This window comes from Hypomesus transpacificus, chromosome 8, assembly GCF_021917145.1.
Source record: "Hypomesus transpacificus isolate Combined female chromosome 8, fHypTra1, whole genome shotgun sequence".
Classification (NCBI taxonomy): domain Eukaryota; kingdom Metazoa; phylum Chordata; class Actinopteri; order Osmeriformes; family Osmeridae; genus Hypomesus; species Hypomesus transpacificus.
The window spans coordinates 13,355,558-13,367,588 of NC_061067.1; the positions used below are offsets into that span (position 1 = coordinate 13,355,558).

A 12,031-nucleotide genomic window follows, 5' to 3' on the forward strand; every position below is an offset into this window, starting at 1 on the left:
AACGAAAATCACCAGTTCACTTAATTTAAATTAGCAAGAACTATAAACTAATACAATAACAGGCTTAAATGAACTGACAACATAAGTTATACAACTTACAGTTCTCAAGGACGCACGGTGGAGCGCGTGCCCGCTCACGGTGTGAAGCACGTGTCCGTGCTATTCTCCAACATGCACTCCAACAATCACTGCTGATAGACGGCCTTTTGTACTGCCTAATTATTGATACCGTGGCGGCAGAAATGTTGCTGTGGCTGGCCGCCACGCCAAAATCAAGATAGAGGAAACAATGTTGCACAAAGTACAAAAAATACAAACGTTTATCAGTGTTTCCCACACATAGACTAATTTGTGGCGGTGCGCCACAGAATCAACACCGGCCGCCACACATTGCGTTTCGTAAAACTTTCTTTTTTATCGCTATTTAGGTTAAAACACGCAGCGTATTCGTTCAGCTGCATTTCCTTTCCCCTGCTCTCCCTCCGTCTCTCTGTCACTCACGCGTCTTTCCCACATATGCACACAGTCACAACGTCAGCACACGTTAGCAACAATGCATACTATGCCGTTCTAGTTAGACCGCAGCTATATCAGCGAGCCTTCAGCATTAGTGCCGTAGCTAAAAATCGAGGAAAGTTGAGGCTACTTTTCGCTAGGTACCTTACTCACATTTACATTTAGTCATTTAGCAGACGCTCTTATCCAGAGCGACTTATAGTACTCAAAGTTTCCCCTTCGTTCTTTTGGTGAGAAGTCTCAAGAGCTAGCTACTTACTCGGCGTCATGGAGCCGACCAGTTAAATAGTTGTTTAGCACTAGCGTTGCTACATGCATAATGCAGAAATGATATGTTAGTTGTTGTTAATTTGTGAAGGTGTGAATCATTTTGGATTCATATTTAATGTAACAAATTATTAACAAATTAACTGTGTAACGAATTATTAACGAAGGAATAATTACGACCCCCCCCACCCCCGGTCTGACAACCCCCCTCCCCGCCACAATTAGATTTCTAATCTGTGGGAAACACTGGTCATCCCAACATGGTGGGTCGTCATCTTTAGTACACATAAATACTGTCTCATCCAGTGAGAATAGGATTACTCGGACCTAGTCAAGGTTTCGATGTGAGCTGAAGTCAGAAGTTGACATTAATGCGAGCGCGCATTTTTCTTTTGCATTATCGGAAATATTTTGACGGGCCAAACAAAATTGCTGGCGGGGCACAATTGGCCCGCGGGCCACCTGTTGCCGACCCCTGTACTAGGGCTTTGGCAATTTGTTTAAAATAATGAGAAATTGATTTTATTATGTGCATAAGTGACAATAATAGATAAGGTTGAACAAGTACTTCAGAGATGACCGAGAATATCAAATGTGATCTGAGAAATATAGGTACCAAAGTCACTCAGAAGAACTGTCATCACCAGTTGCATCACGGGCACTACACTATATCTATAATTCCAGACATCCGTGTGTGCCACTGTTGTATCCAGTATATTGTTTCTTGTTACATTTTCATCTTAAACAACTAGAGGGCGTTCAAGTGTCTGGAGGTGATTGAGTTAAATTGTAAGAGAAACGAGAGAAGACAAGTAAAAGACATCAAGTTCCTCTACTTCGTCGTCAAATTATTTATAGCCTACGCATGACACAACAGCCACCAATTTTATCACGGCATTGAGCAGGAGTTGTGAATTATTTCCACAAATGTTTTGCAATAGCCTACAGCAGGCCTCTACAGTGCGAGCATTTCACTCGCATTTGCGCCGAAAAATGTGTATGTGCGAACATGGAAAACAAGTGACGTAGTTGCGACTCCACGATGTGAACATAGCATTTTGACGTGCGAGCGGCGATTCGCAACCAATGGGCCAGAGCCATATAAAAAGAGAGTTACGACATTCTTTGATCTCGCTGACACATGATCACTTGATTCAAATAACTCGCCAAAAAAACCACTGCTGGCAACCTGTTTGGTTTTCAACGGGACAGAAAGTAGCAGCATCTCGGTTTACTGACATTGGCCGCGTTTCCCAGATTTGTTAAGCTCTTAACGCTAAGAGCTTCTTAGGAATGTTCTAAGAGCGCTCTAGAACGCTCTTAGAACGTTCCTAAGAAGCTGTTAGCGTTAAGAGCTTCTTAACGAATCTGGGAAACGCAGCCATTTCCGGTATATTGACACATAATATCAATTGGTTACTGATGTGTTGTATTGTGTATATGTCTGATACTTTATTAACATTTATGTATTACATTAACTTATAACACTAGGCAGCAATATTGTCAAGTAGGGCCTATTTTAAAACTATTTTCAAATCAGCTAACTTGATTCGTAACACTGAACATGCAAATGACACGCTTTACTACTGCCTTCTTCAATTAAACTACAATGGAAGTCTATGGAAGTGTCCCAACTCAAACTATTTGTTCTAGTTCTATCAGAGTGAAAGTTGCTAGTTGTCTAGCATTACATGTTAAGTCAGTGGCGTTGTTAGACAAAACTTTCCTGGGGCACAGGCACTTTTTCATATCCCTTCTTCCAAGCTTGTTGCGCACAATGCATTATTAGGCTATAGACCAATTACTTTTTTGTAAACATTCGGGATGCGCACGCAACGTGGTTGCAGAAAACCGGGAAAGGATAGCATTTTAAATGGCAAAAGGACCACACGGATAATGCAAATAGTTAGATTTAAAAAGGCCAAAAAGGTAGAGGAGAACAGCCTTTAAGAAAGAAAGCGATTACCCATTGATCTGTCGTATCAGAATTTTGATTTGGGTCACGAAAGTCTTGAAATTTGAGTGAGAATGTCGCCCGGTACAGACTGCATAGTCGAGCGGCAACCATGTCTTCACGTCATGTCACAATTCATAATTTTACTGTTTTATGTAAAAAGTCGAGCAGAGCAGCTTTCAAGAGATATGCGAATTCTGCTTTTAGCCAGCTCGTCCGATTATTTTTCTGATTTGTTTAAACTGGCAATCTGAGTGAGACTGCGTCCCCTTACACTGTTTTGATGTTAGCCTCAGTCAGACTCGCTCACTGGCAGTGTGCACAATGTTGTATTTCACTCCATTTTACACCAGAAACGTCAGGGAGGACTGCCTAATGTAGATACGAGCCTGCTGAACAGTCAGCATCTCGGATTTCTTTAACCGAGCCCGTTTCATTCATCATTTGCCTGAGAAAGCGACCTCCGTTAGCCAGGCTAGTTTAGCCCGGCTAGTTTAGCCCGATCACTTGGTCAGGCTATTTAAGGATATCGGCGTCAAGTGACTTTTGTGCATAGACAAGTGAAACGTAAATGCATTGGTCCAAAGGCCAAGAGCCTCAAAAAGTTAATATCAAGCCCTGCAATCCAGTGGCCAGAGATATATGATGACCTGATCGACACCAAGTGTAATAGACCGGCGAGAAGTTCGTCTTTTGCAACCGACATGCGCAGTTGAGCCTGCTTGACAGTTGTGTGACGTAGGGTGATAATTGGTCTATATAAACTTCCCTTGCTTAACCCACTATATAACAGTTCAGGGACGCAAGTTTGATATCAGTTTTGGCAAGGACATCTATAGTTAATGCAAGCTTTGTGTTTTCGGTTTGTTAAAACTCAAACTTTAGATTTTACTGGGGCACAGCAGATTTATACTGGGCACGTGCCCCTGTAAAAGGGTCTAACGACGGCCCTGTGTTAAGTTATGTTTACTAAACGAATACAATAAAAAAACCACTGTCCTAAATTTCTTTGTGTGCTCCTAAATCTTTTCATTTAGGAGCACATGTACTCCTTGGTGAAAACATTAGCGTAGAGCCTTGCTACACTACGACTCACAACACCAAGTATGTATCTTTTGATGTCAATACATTTGGACATATTATTGTAGGTACAATCTGTGGGCTGAAATAAAACAAGACAATGTTTTTGTGGAAAATACGGCAACGTTTTGCGATGGAAACGTTCTTCGGCGTTGAAGAAACGTAGAGTTAGTTATTTAACTGTTTCAACTGCTTGATCAAAGCAAATGCGGCAAGTAGCACTTACCTCATTGTCGTGAAGACGCAAATCATTTCTTATTAAGCATATCGCTATACGTGCCATACTGTCTAGGTTACCAGTAAATTCTGACAAAAGTTATTGAGAATTCCCACGGCTCGAACGAATTGTGTATGGGCTGGTTTCTCTTGTAGCATAGCTCAGGGCTTACGCATGTGGTATGGAACGCCGAAAGGGTCATAATACCATATTTTTTAAGGGGGCATTCACTTCAAAGTTTTCATTTTAAGGCAAATCCCACAACAGACACCACAGTTCTGCCTTAATAATTGTCATACTTCCGGTAGTCAGTACCATACAAGTATACACATTAACTAGGGCAATAGCAGGAAAAACAACATTTTATGAAGGTCAGCTTTCATCAATGAGCCCCCTCTGAAGCAGCACAGCTGGCAGTGGATGCATCCCTTCATACAGGCCTCAGACTCCTGCCTGGCTATATGCCTTCATCTTCAAGCACGTCTTCTACTTGCTGCTCAGCGAGAAGACCAGGTAAATAATTATTTTGAAGTATGAAATGTAAATAACCGTCAGTTAATAGCCTAAAGCAAAACTAATGTATAGCTAAAAATGAATAAGGTTGAGGTAAACTACATTTAAAGGCCCAATCCAGTACAATTAATGGGTTTTTGCTTTTAGTTAGTCTTTTACCTGTGTCAATCACATAGGAGCAACTGTAGGCGTGCTGATTTAAGTAATTGTATATGGACAAAACATATAGCTCAAATGAATAGCTGAACTGTGAAATAGTGTACCAGTCTCATTTTAACGTTAAAATGAGGGGCTGATTCAGGGGTAACGTTAAACAATGAAGTCATACTTTTAACTTTTTAGACTAGCCTGGCTAGGTAATGTACTCCTGTGGCTAGCATGGTCTAACAGATTAATTTTGAGTGTGATATCTTTGCTGGTACTTTTTAGTTCTTAATATTATAATTATATCCCTTCAGCCACTTCATGGAAAAGGAAATCCAACCAGACACCTTCATATTCATGCACACAAACCAATATTGACCACACTGGGGATTTGTAGAAGCAGTTTCTGTTCATACCAACCCAAACACCACTAATAGTTCGGCAACAATCGATTCCCCGTGCCAAATGACGTTGTGTCCTTGGGCAAGGCACTTCACCCTACTTGCTTCGGGGGGAATGTTGCTGTACTTACTGTAAGTCGCTCTGGATAAGAGCGTCTGCTAAATGACTAAATGTAAATGTATTTAAGGTTGTGGAGACAATGGTGGTGATGAATAGCTGATGAGGGAAAGGTGAGGATGGCAGACGTGGAACTGTAGCTGGGCTGAGTCAGAGTTGTGGCGTGGCAGGAGAACACAGAAGCGGTAAGGCAGTCTGGTGTGTTCCTGAGGCAGAGAGACAAAACTATTAGACTGGCATGGATGAAACATTGACAGTCATTTGACAGACACCATAACTTGAGTAAAAAAAACAAATAATTATGAATTGCAAACCAAAGCTTTCACTGTAGAATCACACACAATGCAAATATATGCTCCAGTTATTATGAAGTTATTATGAAGTGGTAAATGGCATTACAAGGTGATTGTTCCAAGAGTTACATTTCAGGAGACACAGCTCATCCTTAGTAATGCCATATGGGAAATCATATCATAACAATCTGTTACTAAGTGCAACATTGCCAATGTATCACCTTTCTCACACTCTGTAATCCTCAAGTAAGAATTGTATGTGGTGTCATTGTAGTTGACATGTTGTTTTTAGTGTGACAGTGCAAGTTCTACGCTTGAAAGGGGTTCCTAGTGATGTTCAGAGACTCTGCAGACAGTCCTCAGGAAGATGGTGTTGAGGGACCAGTAGAGCTCCTCCTATGTCAGGGGTGTCCAATCCTGGTCCTCGAGGGCCACTGGCCTGCATGTTTTAGATGTTTCCCTGCTCCAGCACACCTGATTCAAATGAATGGTCATTACCTGGCTTCCACAGAGCTTGATAACGACCCATTCATTTGAAAGGGTCCTCCTCCTATGTCAGGGAAACATCTAAAACATGCAGGACAGTGGCCCTCGAGGACCAGGATTGGACATCCCTGACATAGGACGGAGCTCTACTCTATCTAGAGTTGAAGGCCCTGAGTGAGTCAGAGATAGCTAGCAGCAGCAGCACTAAAGACGTAGCCTATGCAACGCTAATGCTAAATATGAATGTTCGTAGTGTAAGTATAGCGAAAAATAGCCTAAACTTTCCTAGACTTTTAGCTGCGGTACTAATGCTGAGGGTTCGCTGATATTGCTGTCTTACTAGAACGTGCATTTAGTCTAGCAGACGCTTTTATCCAGAGCGTATTAGTAGTATCTATGAGTTGTTGCTAACGTATGCTGACGTTGTATACACCCAATAAATTCAAAATTTCCAGGCCTCTCTAGTTTCTACTCTGCCACAATCTTCTGTAGCTTCTCAGCTAGGTGAGTGCTTGTGTGCTGCTCATACAGGGGCCGTGTCTGTAGAACTGACGCTTTCATTTCCCACTCAGTCAACAAAATGAACAGTCACAGTGAGGTAGCACGAGAAGTCCAGTCGTTAGTGAAACGGAGTGTGCAGCTGACAACCCGCGCTCCATCAACGTCCGTGTTTTGTTGTATATGTAAGGGACCAGGGCCGGCGTTGCTGCTACTGTATCCCTGCCTGTGTTTGCGCTGTTGCTCAGCTAGTAGCCTATCGTGTTGTGGTGTAGGAGGACTGATCCACAAGCGCATCATACATTTAGCTAAGACTTGCATGTACAGTAGTTAGTCTGGAGCTCTGCTTCTGCATTTTTGTTTCGCTTTTCCCCCCATTGTATCGAACCGTGATGTCTGAACCGCGGTACGAACCGAACCGTGACTTCAGTGTACCGTTCCACCCCTAGTAATGACTGACAATAATTGTATGAGCCATGGCAACCCTAAAGGCTATGCTTTGAAGCAAAAGCATGACTTAAAACGTTTGCATCACTAGATGCCATACCCCTAGGTGTCAACTCTGGTCTGGTGGAGGAGAACCCATGGGAGGCCCCGGAAAACAGCTGGCAGCCAGGCAAGTGCAAATATAAGACACTCAAAATAATACTCAAGCCATTGCCAACTCATTGTAAGGCATACCTAATTGTAAGGCATACTTAAGTTGTTCTGATCGTGGGGGGAAACATATTTGTCAAAACAACAAATGTTGTCTTACTAATGCTTTGTATACTGCTATGGAAGAATTCGAGTGGCACTGTCCCGCGCCAACAACAACGCAAACAGCCAAGCTCCCCCAAAACGGCCCCGCTGTCTCCTGTCAATTTGGTGATGGAGGTTTAGGCGGTATTTACCGGATTCCTCCTAATGTTGGCTATCTATTATACCAAAACAAGTAGCCTTCTGGGCATATGAGGTCTGCATATGAAATATAGGTTACTTAATAAATAAGTAAATTATTAACAACGCAGTTACGGACTAGCAACGTCACAAAATTACGTTACTAGGAGGTCGTGGTTACGGACTGGCAACGTCACAAAACAACGTTGCTAGGAGGTCGCGGTTACCGACTGGCAACGTTGGAAAATAACGTTGCCACGACGTCGCGGTTACTAACTGGCAACGTCACAAGATTACGTTGCGGCAACCTACTGGCGCCGCACAGATGCATACACACGTATGTTTGGTCATCGCGTGACGTTGCGACAATGTAAGGGCAACGTAAATGTGTTAGCTGGGTTAACGCTAACATTCTATGGGCGCTCTAGAATCTTCTTAGAACATTCTTAAGAAGATCTTAGCGTTAAGAGCTTCTTAACGAATCTGGGAAACCCGGCCAATGACTGTCCCACTTTAGCAGACAAGCTGTCCCACATTAACTGAAAATGCTGCCTGAGTGAGAGAGGGGGTCATGTTATGTTTGAAAGTGTGTAGCTTCTATAATATTGTGTATTCCCATTTCATTCCAACATGAACATTTTCCTAAGCCCTAAAACGATTTACAGAAACACCACTGGGGCGAAACAAGTTAACAGTTATTTTGTAAGTCTACTGGAGCCTCTACCAAAAAGTGTCCCACATTACCTGAAATCACCCTACTAATTTCTTTGTAAATTGGTCCAGTCCACATTGGACACAAAAACACAAGCGTTTGTCCGTTTGTCCTCAACGGATTCCAAGCCATATTCTGCATGTGGTAAATGTTCGTTATTCGTCTTTTTTGTAGGTTACTTGAATAAGGTCAATGTTGACTGCAAACCTAGCTGCAGTCAGGGCCGCGTTTGTGCAATGGGCAGGAGGGGCTGCTGCCCCGGGCCCCAGCCACTAGGGGCCCCCAGCACGGGAAATAATTAAATAAAACACACAAAAAAAATAATTATGCATCTACCCACCCGTAGTGAAGTCCACATTCTTTTAGCGTCACGTGTCGTTGCTGGTGTAGCCCGCCTTTACTGTCTGACACTTGCGTTGTGAATGATTGCACAGACAACTTCTCTGGCGGTGTGAGAGTTAATTTGTACTCTCAAAAAGTCTGGACAGAAATACAAAATGTGGCACAATGAGCAGGCTTCTCCAACGCAGCTAGCTAAATGCAAGAGGGGGAGGGGAGAACAAAAAGAGGAGTAACGTTACACACAAACACACAGAAGCTCCGTGCAGTTAAGCTAGTTCAAGGTCCAGCTAGCCCACCAAAAAGTACTCGTCCACATTACATTATATTCCCGTCTACAGTCCCTTCAACAACAATAACATTTCAACAGCACTAAACAAAATGTAACTATCAACCAAACAGATTTCTGACCTTTTCAAACTACACAATTATAATTTTTCCCACAGTTGCGCTCCCGAGCAAGCCTCACCTCAGAAAGTCTCCGCACAGACAAGATCTCACCAAGCACACCGATGACGTCGTCGACAGAACGCCAAAATACATTCTATGAAGCTCTTTAAAGTAAATCAAAACGTATAATTAAATAAAACAAACAGCAGTACAATAATGGCAATAAAATGGAGAGGGATTTTGTGTGAAAAACAAATGATTATTCCTCCTGAATTTCACTAAAAGCCTTTCCAAACACCCACAGGATAAAAAAAACAAACAAACAAACAAAAACAGGGACGATTGACACACTCAAAACTGGACCGGGGATTACATAAAGAAAATTGTCTTTACATACAAGCTACTGCCCATCTGAAAAAAAAACTGATTAAGAGAAAACTAAGGGTGATCAAGCCTCAGTCGCTCTTGATAGCTGGACTCCGGTAAGCCTTGACTGATCTGGCTCTGTAGCTTCTCCATCCAAAGACTCTTGACTGACGGTTTCTCCTGACCCACCTAGCATCCACCTATTTATCCTATCCTCCGAATCCTCCAAGGAATCCATGAGATCCACTATGTCACCCTCACTCTCCGAATCCATGACATTGGAGAGAGACCCTCCTTTCCACATCCTCAGGCGACTCAACCGGTAGGAAGCTGATATCAAGGATGAGGTTACGATGTAAAACTTTGGTGTTTCCTTTGTCATCTTCCAGTTTGTATACATGTGTACGTGGATCCCTGTCCACGATTGTGTAGACTGTTGCTTCCCACTTGTCCGCTAACTTCCTCTTGCCTCTCTCGCCTTTGTTAGCGACAAGCACTCTGTCACCCCTGTTCAGGTGAGTGCCCTTGGCCTTTTTGTTGTAACCTTGGGATTGCTTAGCTTGTTCTTTGATGGTGCGCTGCTGAGCGATGTTCGCTGCTTCATGAAGATGGGACACCAGTGTTTTCACGTAGGTGCCATGATCCACAACTACTGGGTCCTGCAGCACCTGCTTGAACATTACACCAACCGGTAGTCTTGGAATGCGACCAAACATCAGGTAAAATGGTGCATATCCAGTTGTCTCATGTACTGTTGCATTGTATGCAAATGTTAAGGTTTGTATTTGCTCAACCCACTTGTGTTTTTCTCTGAGTGGCAACAACCGCAGCATACTTCCAAGCGTTCTGTTGAACCTCTCGGTTCCCCTCTCGGTTGTCCTCTGCACTCCAGAAATCCGAGCAGACTAACTCCATAGGAGCAGATGTCCTGATACTTTCAAGTGGGGCCCTGGCAGATGGCTCTGGTGTCTTGGCCAATATGACATAGAGAGGGGATCAGGTTGAGTCCCAAGAGTTGGTTTCTCCGCCACATGACACTGAACTTTCAGACGGAAAGTGTCCTGAACTCCGTCCTCGCCCACGCTCTCAGCTTCAGTGAGCAACTTGTCGTAGCGCTCAGTAATGAGTCTGTGGCCAATGGTTCTTGGCTGAGTGCATCAGCTACTATGTTCTTCTTCCCCGCAATGTGCTTCAGGTCGAATGTGTAAGGGGCCAGCTTCGAGACCCAACACTGCTCACATGCATCAAGTTTGGGCTTTGTCATAATATACGTGAGTGGGTTGTTATCTGTCCACACGGTAAAAGGGTGCCCTTTAAGCCAATGGCTGAATTTCTTACACACATTTTAAAGCCAAAAACTTGAGTCTGTGTGCAGGGTACCTCTCCTGGGACTTGCTCATTGTCTTGCTTGCAAAAGCAATGGGCCTTGCCGTCTCTTCACCTGCTGGTATCTGTGATAGTACGGCACCAAGTCCGTCTAGAGAAGCATCAATTGACAAGATCAGAGGACGTGTGAAGTCAGGATGGGCAAGGACTACACAATCCAACAAATTCCTCTTCAGACTGAGGAGAGCGTGGTCACATTAGGTGGCATTTCTTTGGTCGTAATTTGGGATTGTGGAGCCTCAGTCGCTGAAAAACGACCTCCAGCCTCCCCATGGCCTCCGTCTCCGTAGATGCGAACACAAGCAAGTCATCTAGATCAGTGTTTCCCAAAGACTGGGTCGCAACCCTCAGGTGGGTCGCTAGAGATTTTTTGGGGGGTCGCCTTGTCACGATCTGCATCTCTGCCAGTGGCGATTTCTTAAACAAATTAATGGTCAAATAATTACTATTGTGTTAAAATTTTAACTGCGTTAGAACACGTTCATATCGAAGACGAGTTCATTCAGAATCAGCTACATATATTAACAGGTCGACTGACTGATTTTCTTTTCATTCATTCCCGTACCGCCACAGTCGATTTCCATGTTGAAGCTCAGCTTCCATGGACTTCAATGGGGCAGTTTTGAACAGTTTTTTTCAGTGCTTCAAAACTGTGATTATGTCCCGCCCATGGACGCTCAGCGTCTCTGGGGGTGAATGGAGGAGTGGGCTGGCCTGGACGCTGGGCTTCCGCGTGATGATTGGAGGGTTTGTCGAAAGACTGCATCTCCTTTAGATTGACAGTAGGCCTAATTTTGTACTATAAAAAGTCACCAAAGCTATTCAAGTTCAGTCCCATTGCGGATTCTGTAAGTGTAGTCGAAAGACAAACTGCGGCAACCTATTTCTTGGTATTTGCTTGGCAAAGTTGCTAGCAAATGTTCATCATACTTTTTATACAATTATAGCTACACCACATGCCTTGTTTCAGTTTAACCTAATTCCCACATTTTCTTCGAGTTTAATCTTGTTTCGTTGATCGTTCATTCCTTCATTCATAGCGATTCATGTTGTTTAATTGTAACTTGTTTAACTACATGCTCTTATGGTTCTTCCCTTTGGCACTTATTTCGGTTGTTCACAATGTGTGCTTCATGTTTTGGCTACCCGCAATGTTTTGGGGCTATCTCGTTGTTATTATCAGTGACCTATGCACTTTGTAAAGTAAGTCGCTTTGGATAAAAGTGTTTGCTAAATGAATACATGTAAATAAACAGTAGGCTAGGCTAGTGTCGTAGGGGTGAACTAGCCAGTGAACTAGAAAATTAATGTAATATATATGATATAGGCCGAAAATGAGCTTCCCCTATTTGAAAGACCAGTGCCGTCTGTGCTTATTCAAACTCATGTCGTTGCGCGTATTGAGAACTTTGATCGCTATTTTCCAACAGAGAGGTATGCCATTCTGAATGATAAAAGTAGGATGCAAAATC

At 43.2% G+C, this 12,031-nt stretch overlaps 2 protein-coding genes and 1 long non-coding RNA gene across 14 annotated transcripts in view; 1 reads left to right on the forward strand and 2 right to left on the reverse strand.

The window, feature by feature from the left end:
- The window catches only part of cry-dash (cryptochrome DASH), an 86,825-nt gene extending 82,606 nt beyond the window's left edge, over window positions 1-4,219 (reverse strand). Inside the window, exon 1 of the mRNA XM_047023631.1 lies at window positions 4,044-4,219. Within this exon, the coding sequence (XP_046879587.1) occupies window positions 4,044-4,100 (57 nt within the window). The 5' untranslated portion in view covers window positions 4,101-4,219. The remainder of the gene's footprint in view (window positions 1-4,043) is intronic.
- Window positions 1-12,031, forward strand: part of LOC124470004 — a 121,433-nt gene that overhangs the window by 74,393 nt on the left and 35,009 nt on the right. For 2 of the 12 annotated variants that reach the window (XR_006956360.1, XR_006956361.1), the window contains exon 1: window positions 4,325-4,547. The exons of 6 other annotated variants lie outside the window; for them this stretch is intronic. The gene's annotated coding sequence lies outside the window, so the exon portion shown is untranslated. Of the gene's footprint in view, window positions 1-4,283; window positions 4,548-5,280; window positions 5,396-12,031 lie in introns of those variants that run through there. 4 more of the 12 variants (XR_006956364.1, XR_006956362.1, XR_006956363.1 and 1 more) reach the window with 4 other exon arrangements.
- LOC124470008 lies at window positions 5,362-11,038 on the reverse strand. The gene is made up of 3 exons (XR_006956366.1): window positions 8,887-11,038; window positions 8,419-8,612; window positions 5,362-5,416 (listed from the first exon to the last, which is right to left on the reverse strand). It is a non-coding gene; the product is annotated as an uncharacterized LOC124470008 (long non-coding RNA).